Source organism: Aythya fuligula, chromosome 1, assembly GCF_009819795.1.
Source record: "Aythya fuligula isolate bAytFul2 chromosome 1, bAytFul2.pri, whole genome shotgun sequence".
In the NCBI taxonomy this organism is placed as follows: Eukaryota; Metazoa; Chordata; class Aves; order Anseriformes; family Anatidae; genus Aythya; species Aythya fuligula.
In genome coordinates, this window is record NC_045559.1 from 65,641,418 (window position 1) to 65,661,776 (window position 20,359).

At 50.5% G+C, this 20,359-nt stretch overlaps 1 protein-coding gene across 1 annotated transcript; it reads right to left on the reverse strand.

Moving 5' to 3' along the window:
- Window positions 1-211: 211 nt before the first annotated feature.
- BID (BH3 interacting domain death agonist) lies at window positions 212-14,315 on the reverse strand. Its single transcript, XM_032195123.1, has 7 exons — window positions 14,268-14,315; window positions 6,142-6,248; window positions 5,427-5,494; window positions 3,969-4,179; window positions 2,962-3,107; window positions 1,502-1,705; window positions 212-1,103 (listed from the first exon to the last, which is right to left on the reverse strand). The coding sequence occupies exons 3-7, from the start codon at window positions 5,433-5,435 to the stop codon at window positions 1,092-1,094; spliced, it is 582 nt and encodes a 193-aa protein (XP_032051014.1). The 5' UTR covers window positions 5,436-5,494; window positions 6,142-6,248; window positions 14,268-14,315; the 3' UTR covers window positions 212-1,091.
- Between the last annotated feature and the right edge of the window lie 6,044 nt (window positions 14,316-20,359).

Here is a 20,359-nt window from a genome sequence, read left to right on the forward strand (position 1 = left end):
CTACCTAACAGTGAAGGTTGTCTTCATTAGGCAAGGTCACAACCAGTGTGCAGCTGTGTTACCCCTCACAGCATCAGAAGGAGAATGGCACAAGAACACGTGCAGAAGACCCACACCTCCTGAGGCAGAGCCAGGTAGAAATTCAAATCCTTATGGAAGTACAGTTCTTGAGAACAGACATTTTTATTTAAAAAAAAAAACAAACAGCAAAAACACTACAGTATTTACATTGTTTCTTCAGGGGCAGCTGAATCACAGGCAAAACCTCAGCCACCTTGTGTGTGAGCGGTTCAAGTATCAGAGACCCTGAGTCCACGTTTGCTAACTGAACCTGAGACACAACCACAAGAGGTTGCTGACGAGAGATGCCAGGTACACCGCCGGGCACACGGCTGTTGCCTTCTCTCCCCTTATGGCAAGCTGTGCTAAAGCCAAAGCCCACCTTGCCTCCAGCACAGCCAGATCACATTCCCCACAACAATTTGCCCTTGTACCTAAAGTTTGATTTTTCAAGCAACCCCAGGTTGGTGTGGATGATGTAGCACCTGCATTTTAGCCTTCCCTGGCCAAACACTCGTGCTTTCTGAAAGGCTGCTTGCTGCCAGCACCCCTCTAGGGCGGAGCTGCCCCCCCCACGCAGGCCATGGTGGGCTGTGCTGATAAACCCCCCCTTCTACAGCTCGCTGCCTTCCCGGGAAGGGCTCACCCACAGCAGGGCCCAGCTGCAGCACAAAAGGCTGCAGAACCTGACAGCTGGTGAGGAGAAACAGGGAGGGATGGCTCAGTGCCCACCGCACCCTCCCTGCACTACATCTGCTACCAACAGGGACAGGGGAAGAAAAGGAAAGGAAAAAAACCCAAGCTGGTGAATTAGACGGGGTAAGCGCTCTACCTTGCAGGCACTGGCAGACCTGCCATGCAGCTCCCACTACCGTCATTGCCATGCCAGTCTACAAAAGCCTATCTACAAAGCTCTGCCTTCCCTTTCACAGCTGTATTCCAGAAGTTAAGAACAGGAGAAGTCATTTTAGCATCTGGATTTGCTCAAAGTCTTCAGGAGCCCGTTCTCCACACCGAGGGCTGGAGCTCTCTCACTCGCGCAGCTGCAGGGGAAGAAACAGAACCAGCATCAGCCACTGAGCCTCGCCGCCCCCGGGAGGGGAGGGCAGCAGCAGCACGGCCTCTGCTGCAGGGGAGCGGGCAGGGGCTGGCTGCAGCCTGTCCAGCTCCCGAAGTCGGCAAGGCAGAGACACGAGCCAGGCGCTCTGGGGGCTGCTGTCCCGCTGCCCCACACCCAGGCCACCTCTCTGCCACTAGGGTGACTGCGTGGACAAGAGGCAGTCACAACTTTCTGCCCTACAGAATAAATCCCCTGTCTGCTGGGTGCTGCAGGGACGGGCAGCTCCTCCCCACCAGGCAGCTGGTTACTCCCAGGGACACGACCTAGGGCACTGAGGTCTGGCTGTAACCCGCAGAGCCGCGGGGCCGTGTCAGCACTCACCATTCTGGCAACGTAGCCATGGAAGTGCTGGCTGATGTAGTTCACAGTGGTGCTGAAGACACGCTGGAGAAGGAAGGGCACCTTGTTTGCCACTTTCTTCGTTAGGACCATCGCTAGCACCAGCATGGCCTTCTCTCGTTCCAGGTCTGAGGGGATGGCTCGTGCAAGCACTTCCACAGCCTGCGACAGGCACCGGGTTATCTCCTGTGCAGAGAGAGAGGGTGTCAGTGCAGCAGCTGTGGGAGAAAGGGGTCTTTGTCTGGCACCCGCCCGGGTGGGGTGGCAGAGATGACAAGGCGAGTTTCAAAGAAGAGCCTTCAAACAGGCAGGAGCTAGAGATGGGGTCCAAACACTGTCTTCCTCAAGCAGGACATGTGCACGTGCACACATCAAGCTACACCAGTGTTGTGAAAAATCAAGGCCTGCCTGGTCACGTTTGTCTCTGCCTTACTGAGGACTGAAAGCTTAGGCAATGAAACTGAAGCCTGGAACCTACCTGGGTGGACAGCAAGACCCGAGGAGTGGGGAATGCCATTGGTTTGTGTATTTGCTAAGTGCGGGGGGTCAGAACAAGAACACCCCCCAAAAAAAAAGTCCTGCCTTTTCAGAAAAGGCATACCCTCAAATCAAAGGCAGCACTAGCCTGTAGAGCATAGGAAACTTCATCACAGGCAGAGGAAGACAAACAAGCCAAATAGCCAGTTATATCTTGAAGATGCCAAAAAGGTCTCTGGAGATACAAGTTGTGCTTCTGGATCCAATCCAGGGAAGAAAGGTTTAATACCACAGGCCTCCAATTATTTCCCTTGCAGAGCAGCGAGGCACAGCAGATGCTGGGCCAAGGACCAAGGCACATGACACCATTTGGTGGGGCAGACACCGCAGTGAAGTGCAGGTCACCCACCCAGGCCAAACCCCAGCACTACTCCCAGCGCTGACAGCCTGTAAGCTAAAGGGTTAGGGCACTGTGGAAGGAAGCACTGGGTTTCACCACTTATTGCCTCACAGTATACAGTAATAAACACAAACCAAGCTTCTAGGAGTGCTTTTGCACATGTGACAAGCAACAGACCAACAGGACCCAGCATGAGTTCAAAGATCTTAAGGACGAATACTGAACCTTAACCAGACAGTTGATTTTTAAAGATAAACCCTTGAGACAACAAAATAAGGGACAAACTACCTCAGTGTCAGTCCTTGTCCACAACTACCTCTGTTTCCCCATCTGCAGAAAGGGGACAAAGAGCACAAGTAACCCACTTGGCAGGACAAAGGCTGCCCCAGCACACAGCTCCATCACAGCATCAGCTCTAGTAAAATCTTCACATCAAAGTTCAGTGTTAGGGCTGTGTGTTAAAATTGCAATAATTAAGGCATAAAAACTGCAGAGATGCATGACAAGTCTGCTGCTCCTGAGTTACAGCAGGAAGGATCTGCTAGTAAGGTTGTTTTTCACTCACCTCTCTAGACAGATTCTCATTCAGGAAGTGCTGCACTAGATCATTTACTACTTTTGCTTTGACTTCTCTATCCAGCTGGTCTCCAATCTCAGCAAGCTGAGCAGCAATGGTCCGGACAATTTCTTCATTTACCTCAGGGTCAAACACTGCCAACACAGCGCAGGATTTAGTTCACAGGCTGCAGTCAGACTGGGTTCAGTGCAGGTAAGTTGTCCCATGGCATCCTTCCCATTGCCCTTACCAGCCTCCTCCCCACCCACCCCAGTCTTCTCCCTTGTTGCGACAGCTGCCTGTGCTACAGCTCTCTTGAGCAGCCAACAACTCATTTGCTTAAAAATGTGTTTGCTTTTTAAGCTGTAGTGTAAGTAAAGTGCTGCATCACCCTACACAAAAAACTTGAGGAGGGGAGTCAGAACATATCCAGCCAAGATCTCTGCAGGACTGCTACAGCCAACACCCTGCCTAGGGAGGGAAAGGGAACAGAGTGAGAACGATTTTTCAAGTGAAAACTGTCAGGACCCGTGCCTTAAGCACTACCTAAAACCAAGCATCTCCTTTTGGAGAAGCTTCCCATTGTTGCTTTGGGGTGTGAAATCAATAGTTCTCTATGATGGCTGCATATTTACTACAGCAGTTCCTCTTCGTGCTCCTTGGGTTGAGATCAGAGTGCCAGCTGACACATCCTGGGCAAGGGGCAACAGCCATGCTGCTCATGGCAGGTGGAACAGGAACAGCACGAGAAACTATGTGAGGAGCCATTTCTGCCACACTGGTACAGCACAAAGGGATTCGTTCAGTACCAGAAGAGCTGCTCCAAAAGCCTAGCCCAAGTGCGCAAACTCCTTGAGGAGCAGAGTGAGACCTAGCAGAACTGCTGAAGATCACATTAAGGACAGCAATCATCAGTACCAGTTTTGCGCCCCTTGTCTGACGGGCTGCCCAGGGTGACAGGTGCTCCAGAAATCCCCTTCAGAGAAGGCGTGTGGGAAGGAGAAGAGAGCACTCACCTTGCTCACCGTTCTGGAAGTGGCCGCTCCGATTCCCATCGGTCTGAAGCTCGCCATCACTGTCACAGTAGAGGATGTCTTGCAGAGGATACACGATCCCCTGGCTTCGTAGGGACGGCAGCTGCTCTTTAAACTCACAACCAGAGGACTCCTCCAGGAAAGCAAACAACAGCATGCGCTCCATCTGGTTAAATCCACCGCTATGGATATCCTAAACATGAAGGAATCACTGTTAAGCCCAAGTCCCACTCAGTAGGTCCGTGCAGATTCTGTTTTCCCATCAGTGAACACCTTTTTCTGGCCTCCTCCGGGCCCATTGCATGATGATGCCCAATTGACAAGACTTGAGCAAACTAATGCCAACTCCTGGATGTGCACACACAGAACTGCCTGATGGCTAACACCAGACAGCTCTGTTCTTACCAACCCACAGCAGAGGCATCAGCTCACCTCTTCCTGCATGTTTCTAGCACTGGCATGGACTAAATCCCTGGTCAGAGCTCTTCTTTTAAAGCACAGCTGTGTACTCAGTACAAGTCTCCTGCTTCCGTTCACAGATCTGCATTTCAAAGTTTTTACCCCTGTATTTGGGAACTGGGCATTCTGCTTCCTGTACTGAGATAAGCCAACAGCTCCCCACTTAAATGTCAGAACAGTAATGAGGTAAGGAATGGAGAGAACAGCATCAGCCTTCAAAATCTACAGCTTTTATTTCTTTTTTTCATTTGAAAGGGATCTAGACAAGCTCCACAATAAACCCCCTCAGATGCCTGTGGCATCATATTTACTTGGGAGGAGACTGGGCAAGGAAGCGGAACAAGGGCAACACATCTGGAAGTGGAAACAAATGGGAAGTAAGGTGCATGATCAAGCACCAAGAGAAAGCACACCTCCCACGACCCGAGCATGGGTGTCTGCAGACAGCAGCAACAATCCCCAGAACAACCCACTGGAACTGGCACCAGATTTATGGCCAGAAGAGTTAAGGAAAGGCAGAGGAAAGAGGGCTAGAATTGTACCTTAACATGAAGTGAGGTACAGACAGCAGCAGACATTTCAACAGCAGTTTAAATGTTTAGCAAAGACTTTGTGTGTGATAAATAGTAGCTTCAGAATTGTGTTTAATATCACACAAAGCACTAATGAAGTGATCGCAGCAATGTGTCAGTTTATTAGTTTTAGTAATTTGCTGCTTAATCAGACATTGTAGGCTCTTAAAATCAGTTGCATCTCAAGTCTAAAGGGAGAGTCTCACACTGAGGCAACGAGGAAGCAGCTTGCAAACTAAGTGTTTCCATCTGCTTCTTGTTTGCATTCGTGAGGGAGAGGAGCAGCACCAGAAGCCCCAGCATGAACTCTGGGGAAGATGAGCCCAACATTTTGAACCCCAGCCCCTTCAGGGCATCTCAGAGCAAGTGCACAGGAGAACCAGCGACTTCAGCCCCATTTGAAACCAACCTGTTCCATGATGGGTTCAGAAACAAAGCAGCTCTCGTCACCCGCTGCTTGAGATCAAAGTCCTTGCCCTGCAAGAGTGAGAATAAGTGGGGAAAGGCAAAAAGTAACTCCTGCATACACACGAAGAAGGCCCCCCACACGCAGAGATACTGCATACTGGCTGAAGATACTGGCTGAAAACAGGCACTGCGTTCCCACCCAGCCTTCTTCACCCCAGGCAACAGCCTGCCTGCTGCACAGGCACCCGCTGACCCCAAACGGGGTGAAAGCACCTGAGAGCCCACCTGGCCAGATCACCAACTAGCCACCAAAGATCTGGACTCACGATGACAGACCCTAGTTTATTGTAGTAACTATTTAAAACACAGATGTGGAGGGGTAAGTGTGCAGGTGGGAAAAGAGGGAGGAAGTGAAAGCAGAAATGAATTCAAACTCTGAAGGAAGCCGCAGTAACAGCTTCAAGAGACCAGGAATTTCCCAGCTTTTAAAGACTCTCAGAAGTCCCCAGAACCAAAACACAACCTCAAAGATACTTTTTTTAAAAAAAAAAAAAAAAACAAAAAACAAAACACAAAACACAGTAGCCCGCAGGCAGCCTTTAAGCCATGGGCTCTTTTCACTTAATCATTATGCTGAACTTCTAGATTCCTAAAACAGATGGCTTTGCATCACGCTGTTTCTCTGTTCAGTTCAAATCCGTGCTGCTGCCACTCACCTCGACCCTAAGGAGCGTGCTGCCTGGTTAGAACGCAGTCCCCTCTGATTTCCTGGGACCTGACAGGAAACAGGACAGGACAACCCTTCTCTGGGGCTTTGTCTTTGCTGGAAGAGAGAGAGAGAGATGGTGATTAAGGTGGGAGAATTTGATAAGGCATCCCTGGAATCAAGAGAAGATTGGGAAGTTAGCATTAAGTCAGCAGCAGGACCTTGGCTTTGTGCAGGGAGTCACCCAGATCAGGAACTCACCTGTAAGCTAAATCCTCAACTTGCAGATTTTGTGTATAAAAGTTTCCATTCAAAGCAATTCAGCCCAGAACAGAGGTGTCTGTGTTACCAGTAGGGAACAGGGGAGATCCTTTGACACGAAGGCCCGCCGAGTTAACCACCACCTCCTGAGCTACCACAGCTGAGACCACAGGAGGCGTGAAGCCACACTGAGCCTGTGCTGCCCACGCCACACCTGCCTCAGACCCACACTCACTGCAGCGACCCTGGGCTCCCCCAGCACTGCCAGCCCCACCCAGCCCTGGCCGATGCCAAAAGCTCCACGTGGGACCACAGCATAACCGGTCAGACAAACCCACGCTGGCTGATTTGGGCTCGGGATCTAACTTTGGCATACGAGTACAGGCTGAGCAAGTCTCTCCCTCTTTCCCCATCCTCACCAGCAGATGCAGGGCAGGCGTCCCGCAGCTCCGGGAGGCGCACGGTGCCACTGGAGCCAGGACAGCTGCAGCCTGCACACCAGCACCCAGGTGTGCGAGTGAAAGCAGCCGAGGGGGACTTCTGGACACACGCAGATTTTTTCCCCCCCGAGCATGCCCACGGTTTGCTGGTAGGGCTGCAGGGGCAGAGCACAGCAGCTCGGGGCATGCCCATGCAAGCACCTTGCCTGCACAGCTCCCCAGCACGGAGAGGAGCCAGCACGGGGCGCTGGAGCCTTCACGCTCCTCACACAGATTCCTGGAAAGCTGCAGCTTGCCTGGCAGCAGCTCTGAACATCCGAACGCCACATTTGGCGAGCTCTTGGTGCTCTTCAGAGAGACAAGCGCGTGAGCTGGTCCTGGCAGAAAGGAGAGGAGCCTCAGCGCGGCCCCTGCCCTGGCATTGCTCCCAGAGAGGGACCTGCAGCACGTGGGGGATCAGCTCATCATCCCCTTCATCCAAGTTACACTCATCCACAAAAAAATCCACAAAAATAAAGTTATTTTAAAAGCACAAAAATACAATCACCCGTCCTAACTGCAAACTGAGAGGCTGCCTGCTGGGCTGAGCTAAGGGGCTGCCATAAAGAACAGACTAAAACAAAACGTCCCCCTGCACTCCCCGAGTACTTATATGGTAAGAAATTGAGACAAAGCAGCTCTAGGTGGTGATTTCATGAACTCTCCCCACATCAAGCGATCACCACCCAGGCAGTGAGAGCCCCTGAGGGGCTCCAGCCTTTGGCTAAGCAAGCTCCACTTGGGTGGTCACAAACACACCTGAGACCAGGAAGAAATAACTTCTTTCCTGCCACAAAACAGCTCTCTACCATAAAGATAGTTTTTTTTTTTTTTTTTTTTTTTTTAAAACTACTTGTTCCAGAGGCCTCAAATTTAGGTAACTCCCTTGAATCAATACAAGGGGTTTTGATATTTACAGAGCTCATCCTGAGAAGTCAAACTCCTTCGTGGCAGCTCAGAAAAAAAAAATATATATATATTTTATATATATATATATATACATATACATATAGATCAGACCCTCGAAGAGCAAACCCCTGAATAATCAAATGCAATCACACCAATGCCATCTGAGTTTAATTCATTAAAGCTTTTGAACCCTGAAAGCTGTAGATCAGGATTTTAAGATATCTTCCAACGGATGTAAGAAGTTACCTATTATGGGATGAACAGTATCTTTAGTAGGAAAAACGAAAGTAAGATGGAGATGGAGATTACAAACTCTATTTATACTCAGATTCAGAGTAAAACTTGATCAGCTGCTAAGGCTGCTTTACAACTGCTAAAAGCCTTAGAAAGTATTTTATGGAGGACGGTATCTGAGTTAAAATGCCAGTTAATTTTAATGCATTATTCCTCCAGTCTGTTGCAGCTCCGCACCGCGTCAAGCAGCCACTCAGCAGAACAGCCAGGAATGAACAGATGCAGCTGTGAGCCTGCTGATCCTCCTCCCCACCAATCTTTCATCTCCTTATTTCCTCCCCCTCCACACCTCGGTGGCCGCTGCCTGCTCAGTTACGAGCTGCACGTTGAAATGGTGCCAGCCCCGTCGAGCTGAATCACTGTAACTTGAGGGAGATCACCTCCAAAACAAACCAAAACATGAAAAAATAGCATAAGCAGCGACCCCTCCTACTCAAACTGGGCACCAGCAGCAAAAGCTGTTCTGTGTTAACGCAGAGCAGAGCGCCCAGCGAGTCCCACTGCTCGGAAGGAGCAAACACGTGGGCAGAGAGAGGCAAAGTTACTCACAACTCCTCCTAGGAGCCACCGCCTGCTCCCGTGGGGCTAGGAAGGACATGACAAACGAGCATTTCTCCTAGCTGAGAAGTGCTGGAAGACCGATAGATGTCCCACAAGGGGTCTGACCTCAGAAGATAAACTCGGAGAGTCCAAAATAGCGAGGGCATCACTTCCCTGTAGCTCTTGCCCAAAAGCTGCTGCAGGGCCCCTGTGGATGTAGGCCTACCTGCACACACCCTGGGCTTTCCCTGGGATCCGACAGCCGGGAACAAGCACGGTGATCTCTTTCCCAAGGCGCTTCTGTCTTCCTGTAAGCCCATGGTGACTTCCAGCAAATACACAGCTGCTAACCCGCCAACACACCTCCATGTCCAACCTGGCTGCACACACCTCTGGGCAGCAGGGGGTGGCACTGCCTCCTTTAGCAGCTCCTCTCAGCCCCAAGACATCCTGTACAACGCCCAGACAGCCCCGCCGTCAGCCAAAGCTCTCACTGTGCTCTGTCGAGATCCTTATCTTTGTTTCACCTTGGCTTGGGAGCCAACTCTTCACAGCAGAAGCCGTGAAAAGGCCTCGGTCATCAAGGGGAGAGCTTGCAGCCTGCGCAGTGATTCCTCTGCCTGGCAGCTGGAGATAAGGATTTATTTTTGGCAGTCGGGATGACGACATCGTGGAGCAAAGGGAACAACAGTACCTGCAGGTCCATCTCCGGACCTGGCGGCCTTCGCTTGTCTGGCGGGCAGAGCCCCTCACGGGAGAGATCACCTTACAGACGGGGTGAGTGGAGCTGATGCAACTCGCTCTGTCTCCTGATGTTTTAAATCCCCATTTCAAACCACAGCCACCCAATTTCACGACGCTCCCCAAAGCATGCCACAGGGGCAACAGCTTTACAGGAGTCAGCAGCGTGTCTCAGAGCTACCGAGCTCCTCGGGTGAGGGAAGATGCCCTGCCCGTGGGCTCAGGCACACACCACAGCCAGTTCCGTGGGCTTTTTCTTCCCCTTTTTTGAAGAGAAGCATTACTGGAGGCTCTTCTAAAGAGAATAGTTAGACTGACCTTTTTATGAGACATATTTAATCTCCCAGGGGGGCCACATTATTTTTAATCCTGTGCTTTTGGCTGGAGGTTTTGCTGACTACACGCTTACAGCAATCCTCCAGCTGTCAGGGGCAGCTCTGGGACTGCCTAGTGGGAAAAGCCATCCCGCTTCCTCCTCAGCTCTAAAGGCTCTCCCCCAGGTGGCACTGTCAGCAGACAGGAGGGAGCACAGCGCATTGCCAGTCCTCTTTAGAGGGGAAAAGAAGGAAGAAGTGGGCTGCTGTGATGACTGGTTTTAATATCCAACCTCAGGAGCCAGCCTAGGGACGCAGCAGGGCTGGGTTTACTCAGCACGAAGCCTGCAGCTCGGGCTGCCCCAACGCACAGAGCCAGACCCTGGATTCAGCGGGACCCAAGGGGAACCTGCACATCCCCCTATTTTGGGGACCAGCTGAGGAGACGCTCCGGCCCTTGGAAGGGACTGGACACAGCAGCTGCCACCCCAACTAGAGGACAACACCTCCTCGTCCTGAACACCCAGACTCTGTGCCAGCACGAGCACAGATCAGCCAGGAAAGCAGCAGCGCTGCTTCACCTCGCGAAGGAGGTGCATTTCACTGCTGGTACCGGCAGTAAGGAACGAGCGAGCTGACTGCCTGACTGGGACATCAGGAGAGCCAGGAAGGGAACTGATAAGGAAAGACAGACACGGGGACATTAGCAGCTCCAGAGCCTACCACTGGACCAGAACTACTCCTCCAGGCCCAGGAGGTGGAGGAGTAACCGCAGGGCCTCCTGAAACACAGGAGCTGCAGAGATGCTCCCAGCACAGGATTTTAAATGCAGGATCAGCAGGGGACATGTGGGACTAGGTGTGCAGGAACGGGAAGGGAACATTGTAAAGGAACCCGACCAAAGTCCCCTGCTAAACAAAACCGAGCCTGCTGATGCAATCGGCAGCAGGGCACTGGCCAAGATACTACGCAACGGTGCTGAGCGCAGGACGGGCTCCTCTCAGCACCCCAGGCCACTTGAAGTGGAGCCTGTCCATCTCACCCAGCTCTGAGCACCCTCAGATTCTTAAGGAGATTCTTAAGAAATTACAGAAAAAAGGGTATAAAGTCAGATCCTCACAGCAGCACGCTATGCTGCTCCGGCAGCATGTGCAGCACCATCTCAGTGCTTGAGAACTTCTGCAAAAACACCACGATGCACTTTAAGCGGGCTTCCTTCCTTCCGAAGGTCAGACACACCACAGCTACCAACACCCCTGTCTGCTAGGAAGCAGCCACGCATCAGTACAAGCAGGCAAGGTGATCCTCAGAGAAGCCAGACACCATCCCCTCCGGTGACACAAAGCGTGCTGGCCCTCAGAACCCTCTCCTCTTGTGCTGCATTTCCAACTCTTATTCCTGCCACAGAAATTAAACAGGTGAAGCCAGCAGTAAAATAAAAAGGAGTCATTTTGGTGGAACCTCTTCAGACAGGAGCCCATTCAAACTGTGCAACCAGAAGGGATGGTGACAACACAGCTCTCTCAGATCCAATTAAACTCTTTCGACAGCAACTCACCAGCATTGTGAGGACAAAGAAAGCGTGATCTCTGCTAAGCACCTTTAAACAACAACACACAGCTAAGAGAATATTCTCTTCCAAAGAAGTGCAACGGGGCTGTTTGGAAACTGCCAAGCAGCTGCCCGGGGGAAACACCCCTTCTTACTTCTCAGCACCCCGCATCAATCTTCTCCTCGACGTTGCCTCGGGCTCCCCAGCTGTAGGTCCACGGGCGATGCGGAAAAGCGTGGATTTTACTGCGAGAAAAAGCATGACAGTGCACAAAATAATGCAGCCTATTTCACTTTCAGTTTTAGCTTAAGAGGAAACAGATTAATGTTTTGTCCCAGAAAGTGAATGCAAAACCAAATACAAGTGTAAAAATGTCAACGTGAATGTCAGAACAAAACCAAAATACTGCAGCTAGCTGATGCAAGCAGATTTGTTTTGTATAGCTGTTAGTTAATACAAGGGTTAAACAAGCCACTGGGAGTTACACTGATAAATTAACTTGTTTTCCTCCTTTAAGGATATTAAAAACATCTCAGCAAGTTAGAGAGACACGGCCACCGCCTGTTCGTTCACCGTGACACTGCAGCGAGGACATAGCAGGAACTAACCAAAGGTTGGGGTGCTCTGACAGGAAACACAGCAGGCTTGCTGACACCAACAAAAATCCAGCATCCATAGCCCAGGTGCCCTGCTCACACCTTAGCCAAAGCTGAGGAGGAAGCCTGGGATTATAAAGTCATGTTCTGAGCAAAACACTCAAAGTAAAAGGAGTTCAGAGCCCCAGTGACCCCCTCCCCTTTAGTGGGGAGTGTCACACAGGAGGATATATTGCAGCATACAACCTTTCCCTCATATTCACCACCAAGGACAGCCCAGCCAAACCGCACCATGACCAGGAGGCATGCTTGGGTCAAAAGAGATACAGAATCCTCAGGAAAAGGACCAGCTACATCCATCCTGTAACCATTAACTGATGAGTTTTAACTAGCCCAGCTTCCTCATCCCAAGATAAGCCATCCAAAACTAAAATGGGATCAAACTTCAAGTAGGAGCCTCGCACTTCCAGTCAATCTACAAATTCAACCCCCTAATTAAAAATATTTGCAAGCATTTGGCTTGGTACAGCACGCAGATATGAAGATAACTCCAGCTCCAAATAAAGTGCAATCTGACGCAGGCAAAAAGCCACAGCATGCTAAGAGAAAACCAGAGGAAGGTGCTATGCAAAGAAATATCAGATTTGCTGGTAAATTCAGCTGAGGGGCTGCTAACAGGTGGAAATGAAACCTGCTCTTTTGCAGTCAGTTCCTTTCAATAGAGAAAACCAGTGGCTGGGCTGATTCCCCTAACCCCCTGCTGCTTGGTAGCTCATATCCAGGGGCACCAGGAGCAGCTTTATGGAGGAGCCTACCTTACACAGCCACCACCCTGCAGTTATGTCAGCGGGCCGTGTGTGGGGCTATTACAGGCTCAAGGCTGTATCAGGTATTACGTCCTACTCGCCTGTGCACCCTGCAATAAGGGAAGCAATAACTTCTGGATGCCAAGCCACTCCGGAAAGGTCTCCAGAGGTGGCAGTCACAGGATTTATGTGCCTGCCTGCCTCCAGATAAAACATTTTCATCCTATCACAGCATAATCTGTTCGATCTGCCAGCTCCTCAAGACTTCTGAGGAGCGAGGGTGACCCCGCCATCCTGTTACACAGGAAAAACAATACCAGGAAACAGCCTAACAGGGGTCAGCTATGCCAGGAGTGCTCACGGACTACACACACACCAGCCTTCCCCAATTATAATTACCACAGCTCTTACTGCTCTGGAGTTAACGGAAATCAAAAGCCACCGAGCATCTCTGCAAGGCGCCCACGTTACCCAAGCACAGCCTGCTAGTGCTGGGGGCAAGCACAGGAGTCCCGAGCACGGAGACTCGAGGCTTGCACAGGCAGCACGATCCTGCTGATGGTGTTGGTTAGGCATGGAGCTGGACACGCAGCACACCGAGCTGTGCCAGCTTACTCCTGGGTGTAAGAAATCGGCGAGGGGCTGGTGGGACCCCAACGAAGCCACCTAACCAAGTGGTCTTGTGTTTCCTTCCTAAATTCAGCAGATACGAATAAATACTTAATTAGAAAGAGGAGGCAAGTAAGAATGCAAGACCATGCAGAAAGACCTCCCGTTCAACCAGTATCCTTCACAATGTTATGCTTTCATAAGCAGGTGAAAAAAAGTTTCGGTTTGACTAAAGACCAAAAAAAGATGATAAGAGAACCCCCAATCACCCCCCCAACACACACAAGTGGACTTTTTCTAAAAATCCTTTACAAGGAAAGAGAAAACACACCTTAGAAACAATTTCCTGCTGGGGAACCACCTCGCTCCTTCCTCCACCAAAGGGCTGAGGAGGCCGTGAACGAAGCGCATGAAATTTTAACCCAGATACCCCAGGAAACACCAGAGCAGGGGGCGCGTTGCTCTGAGCGGAACCTGGGCCTTCCGCACAAAGCCTGGCATAGTTTAACTAATTCTGAGGCGCTGGCGCCCTGATTTTTAGTTAACATTACAGAACATTGTTCTTTTAAAAAAAAAACAAAGTCACCACAGACTCGCTCCGAGAGGCAGGGGCCGCCCTTCCCTTGCTCCCCCACTGCCACCCCCCATCCCCGCAGCCGCCCCTCCTGCTGGAGGGCAGGGGTCCCTCGGGGGTCCCTGCCGCAGGATCAACCCCCAGTAAGCCCCCGAAAGCCGCCCTCTGGGCTGAGAGCTCCCGGCACGGCCCCACACGGGCTGGGAGAGAGCAGCCGAGGGGACAAAGCCAACGGCGGGAGCAGCAGCGGGTTGACCTGGCGGCCGGCCAGAGCCAGCGCGGGAGGGAGCCCCATCGCGATACCGGCGACAGCGGGGGGACGGGCGGCGAGTTAAACGCAAATAAAAATAAAAACAAGCGGCTGAAGGCAGGGCTCAGCGGGTGGAACAAAGCCAGCCGGCCCGCTGCTGGCCCCGCCGCCTTCCCGCTGCTCTCCTCCCCCCCCCCGGCGCCGCACTCACCCCGCGGGCGCAGCCCCGGTGCTGCCGGCTCCGTCCCCGCGCCGTTGCCGCTCTCGCCCTGCCCCCGCCGCCCGCCCGCCATTTCATGCTTCCCGCTCCGCCCCGCTCCGCCCCGCACCGCCCCTGGGCGCCGGGCCAGCGCCATGGGCCGCCTGCAGGAAGTCTCCCTCAGGAGCTGGTCCCGCTCGCCTTAGCCCTGCTTAAAATAAACGTGTTTCTTTCACAAGGAGATTTCCTCTCAGGCTCGCGCTCCTGCCCGGCGCGCCGAGGCACCCCGCGCAGCCCCTCAGGGATGGGGTCAGGGGAGGGCTGACTGGCGCCAGGTCGGAGACGATCTCGGGGGGTCTCTTCCAGCCTAGGTGATGCTGTGACACCGGGCACCCCGAGGCTGTGGCGAGGGAGGGCTCGCTATTTTCGGCATTCCTGCAAAATCGGGGGCAAACGGGCTCAGAGTCAGGCTCCAGTAATGCGCTCGTCCTCTGCCAAGTTTTCTAAATTCCGAAGGAATTTGACAAGAGACGTGCAGGGAGACTTCCTTCTTGCAAATTGCTGAACTTGGTCTTGGAAAGGACGCACTGCTAGCCCCACGTAGGCAAAACCCCTATTTTCTCTTTTTTCTTAGTCAAAGAAGCCGTATGTTTCTCCTCAGAAATCTGCATATTTTTTAGCTTCTGGTATCCGAGTAAATTGGATTATTTCATGTATTTTTATACCAAATATTAATAATAAAGCGACATTGTCTTTCACTTAAAAGAAACCACGTGGTTCCGTATCTGAGACATTCAGAAAAGCACCATATACTCAGCAGGTTTGGAAATCTTTGTTTACTCATTCCCTTGCTGCCTACAGGCATCTACAGCAAACATGCCAAGAGAAACGGTACTTTTTATGAGGTTTGGTTTGGACAGGGTGGTTTTGTGTTTTTTTTCTTCCTTTGAGTGCTGTGTAAGAGGAAGGAGGCAACTTCATCGTTTCCATCAAGTGATGTCTCTTAACGAGAAGCAGAAGGCCCCCTCCCTCTCTCTGGGAGGATGCGGTCGAGCACCCACATGCCAGCACTGTGGGTTTCGCCCACCGCCACCTGTAGGACCCTTCTCTCTCGTGACAGCTCCGCTGCTGCTGCTGCTGCTGCTTGGGATCTGAGGGAGGAAGACACGCTCAGGCCCTGCTCGAAGTTTTAATGTGAATCACCTCCAGTCCCCTTTCCTGGAAAGACATGTGGCCAGGTCACATCCTGGGAGGATTAGGTTTGCATTCTCCTGTATGCAGAACTTAAAAGCGCAATTGCTAATGTAGGCAGCAGTTACAGCACATTTTTCATAAACTGATCAACACAAGGCCAGAATGCCAGGTTTTTCACCTGCTGCTCTCTCTTACTATTAGGCACAACTCATCTCTAGTTATTTTTTTCCTGTGAAGTTGTATAATATAGAGAAAAATACACAGAAGTGGGAAAAAAAAAAACCAACACCCTGGATCTTTGCCTTTATCCAGGCGCAGGAGCTGTATTGCATGATCTCTCTCCTCTGCTGCCAAAAAGAGGCGCTGCCACATCTTGACATCATGTGTTCCTAACAAACGTATCTAAATCTTCCTTCCTACGCTGTTCTTCAGAGCCAGCGGCGTTTTCATGCCATGGTCACTGCTGGACCCCAGGATCTGGGGAGGGTCACGGTTCTCTGCCCCACTGCCGGCCTGCCCCTCTCTGCGCAGAGCACGAGGCAGCTTCGACGGAAGGAAGGCCACGTGTAAAAGTGCCGGGGCTCCTGAGGGCTACGTTATCAGCCATTGAAACTGAAAGCAACAGCTGCCACAATGCAGGGCTCCTGAGACAGGAGTGCTTTGTTAGAGAGCCTTTTTCTGGTGTTATTTCCTACCCACACATGGCTAATCTGTACAGGAAGCGTGACGCTGCTCACCTCAGGGCTCTGCAGGGTCAGTGTGGCTCTTGGCCGGAGTAAACAAGGTGGGATGGTCTCCCTGTGGGCCTGGCTGTTCGTTCATAAAACAGCAGCACCTGTGGCTACCTGGTTGCGATCAGACGGCCTTCCTGGGTGCTTGATGGGCATAGGCTGAGGGTCAGCCCCTGAGGCGTTGAGGCAGCAGGATGTCAAGTGCCCTAAGCCATGAACAAGAGCTGAGCTCCTGTCTGGGGGTCCAGGGGTCACTTCCCATACACCCACTTCTTATTTGGCACCAAGGGAGGGACTTGCACACAGCAGAAATAATCACGGCCTTCTGCCACCAGAGATCCCTCCCAGCTAACTCAGCTTTCTCTCATTTTGAAAAAAAGAGACCAAAAAAAGACAGGAACAACTGCAGAGTTTGAAACATCCCCAGAGAAGCACCCACCTGCCTACCAAGGTGCCTGAATGAAGGAGAGGGCCATGCCACTGCACTGGGGACAAAACTTTCCCCAAGGCCTGGCATCCCCTTCCTGGTGCCCTAGGAGGTCTGCTTTAAAACAGCCGCCTTACAAACACCAGAGTTTATCCTTTGCTTTGAAGATGGGTGGGCGGGCAGGAAATCCCCGGCCGGGATTTCCCACATCCTGCGTGTTCTCTGCCTGCTAAATATAAGGCACACGTCTTATGATTCGCCTCACATACTTGATCATGGCAGTGCCGTGAAGCGGCTGCAGTTCCTCTGGGCTTTAAACTCCTGGCATTTACTGGATGCAACACCCAGCACTCGAGCTGAACATCTGTTCTCTCTCAAACAGGAGATACCCAGGTGAGACAGCTTTTCTTGACACACGCTGGTGAGGTTTCACCTCCGAATCCTTCCAGGATGTTGATGAGACCGCTCTGGAGCTGCGTGGAGCTCCCCGACCTTCCTGAGCTGCCACAGGGCGGGTGAACCAAGGGCATGCAGTGGTGGAGGCCTAAAGCAAAATGGGACATCAGCAGCAAAGTGCTTGGTGTCACTCTTCCTGTTTTGCTGAACACAACTGTACCAGGGCTCACGCCAGGACTGTAAACTAAGGAAGGGAACTACAGCTATAGAAAGTAAATCCTAGTTCCTGCAATTGAATTTTGATTACTTTCACCCCTTTTTAGTTATTTGTTGCAATTTCTTTTCATAGAAGCAGCAATGTAAAATCGGAGAAAGGAGGACCATGTGCTGGGGCTTTGTGAAGATCCATCTGTATTCCAGGTAATTCAGCAGGGCTCAAACTGTTCTGCCAATAGAAAAGCCAACATCAAGTCCTGTAACGCCTGTGTTTTTTTTAATCTTATCTCAAGATCACATTCCCTTAGGCTCCTGGCTTCCTCTTCTATCATCAACTGTGGGAATGAACGCAAGGGAAACAAATGGTAACTCCAGCAACAAAAAGAAAAAATAATTAATGACTTTATTTTTTTTTTAGTTCAGTTGGCCATCTGAGGTGCTAAAATCTCAACACCAATGAAGCAAGTGTGCATAAAAACAAATGATGAAACACAACCAAACAGGAGAAAACAGGCTGGAACAGAGAGGGATTTTTTTTTGTTGTTGGTTTTTAGTTTTTTTGTTGTTTTTTTTTCTTTTTACAGGTAGGGTATACGCTTTTCTGTTAACACTCCATAAATGCCAACCATAAAAGCCTTGACCAATCTGAATATCAGAGTTTACTTTCATTCAAAAGGGAAGATGCCAAAGCAGATCCCTTCACCTGGAATAGACTTTACACACACACACACGCATGCACGCACAGATACAGAGAGTATTTAAATTACTGCAATGCCATCACAACTTGGCATCCTCCCCTTCACATCTACTGTCAGTGACATCCTCGTCTGCCCACTACCCTGCCTACAGCAGTACTCTGGAGCAATTCAAAAGTGGAGGCTTTTGGAAAGCTTCTAATCTCGGCTATTTTGCAATAGTCAAGAGCAAGCAATCTCTCTCTGTCAACTATATACAGGCTGGTTTTTTAGTACGCTTAAAGAGTTCTCTTTATTGCAGACAGTGATGATTTAGACTCCCATACAGCCATACAGTGGCTTTTCATTTTGTACACAGATTTTATAACGCAACACCTTTCTCATCCACTGGTGCTTGGTGTAAACATTTAATTGAAAACTCATTTTGAAAGAATGTTAACCAAACAAGGTGTAGCTGTGAACATTTTAGGAACAGCTGCTAAAAAAATGGAACTGCTGGCTGCTCTAGATCATGCAGTCTAGAACACTTCTAATACTTCATAATGTTCAAGATTAGGATGTATAAAAATATTAAAAACCACCAGAGTGCACACAAACGTGGTGACTAGGTCTATGCAAGCACTGTGTTGTTCTAACAGAGGCCTAGGCTTTGCACAAAACTCAGACCGCAGGGGTAACCCAAGGGCCCACTGGTGTCTGTACATACAAACAAATATTTACATAAAATGCAGAGACAGATAGAGAGTAAGACGGACTTGTAAAACTTGCAGTTTGCTCTAAAATATGTTCAGCAATGTGGTTCGTAACATGCCCTAGCGAGACCATGGGGTTTTGGTTAACTGAAAGTTGGAGCTGAAAGATACTTGTCATCTCCCCATGCATAGTTCTCTGAAGCTCAGGATTTTACAGCCATTTGTGAGTTTTAATGAAAAGATGATAAAAGGAACAGAACGGTTAAAAATAAAAACGTACTGTAAAAACAGCAGATTGGTTGTTTTGGCAGTCCTCACTCCCCCATCCTCATTTGCCTCCCGGGTGTTTCCAGGAGGCATCCCCTCCCTTTATCCCTTTCCTTCCCCTTAGGGGACTGAAGTGCTTGCCCCCTCCTCGGCGTGCCCATTTAAAACCAAACCCAGGTTAGGTCCCGAGCTCAGCTCTGGAGGAAGCGCCCAGCCCCTGGTATGGCCCGGGACCCCTGCTCGAAGCCGAGGGCCTCTCCTCTACCCTCAGACACAACACGGAGGCACGTCACTGCGTGCACGCGGCTGAGACATGTGCTGCTGCCCGCAGGGACAGCACGAGGAGCTCGAACATCTGACTTGGATTCTGATACAAATAAGGAATCTTGTGGTCACAAGAGCCTTCCTCAGCTTTACAAATATAAAATTTGAATTAAAAATATTCAGATAGTAAAAAACCCAGTATCTGATATGCAAGTTATATTCTTAAAGTGCAACTGAACAGCAAATACAAGTTGTGCCTTTTACAACCATTTGATATAAAAAGGCCTTTTAAGATTCCCTTTCATGTATTTTCAACTAATTTGTGTGTGCAACGTTAGGCTTTCATTTTTATTCTCAGTGCTGGAGGACTTTAGCATGACCTAAAGAGTTCAGTTTTAGAAAAGGTGGTCTCCCCCTGCAGGAGGGCGTTACGCCCTCAAGTGATACCACTCTTAGGCACTGCAAAAACCTAGTCAGTGTCCTCCAGCAAGAAAGGGAAAAGCAGTAATCTGGTATTTCTTCTTTAGGATTTCTTTCTGTTCTACAGCTCACATTCAGTGATCTTTTGTTAAAAGTTAGATGTGGTCCTTACACATCGTGCACTATAAAATGGACTGAGGCCACTTCTCTGTGCAAGACAGTTTGTTGTAAACTACCTCATTTCCCTCTCTTCCCTCTCCAGTTTCCACTGGCCCCCCAAAAGCAGACTGTAAACTCCTGTTACCGACGTGGCTTCTGCTGCTGGCCCCTGCACTGACGGAGGGGGACACCTGTTTGCTGGCCGTCCCGCAGGCAGGCCAGCACTCCTGAAGAGGTTTGTCCCGCGGTGCCGGTAGAGCAGGCACCGCATCCTAGCACGCCTCGTTAACCTTAGCAGTGCAGCTGCCTGTCTGCTTTGTTTCACGAGCATTTGGGTTTCATTTGCAATGCCTTAGCAGAAAACAGTAGAGGGGGCAAAGGGGAAACTCTTGAGGTGATAAAATACATTTCCACAGCTAACGGCCAGCCCTGCTCAGAGACCCTGGAGGCAGTCCAACCCATTCTTGCTCAGCCTGAGATATGCTCATGAGTCAGAGGTGAATTCCGGTTGTAGACGCTGGCTTACAGAAGACCTCTCTGAAGAAAGTAGAGAGTCAACAGCAAGAAACCTTGATAATTTCTATCCTGGGACAAAAGATTAAAGGATGTTCAGCCCTGCTGGGGTATCTTGCACCAACAGCGT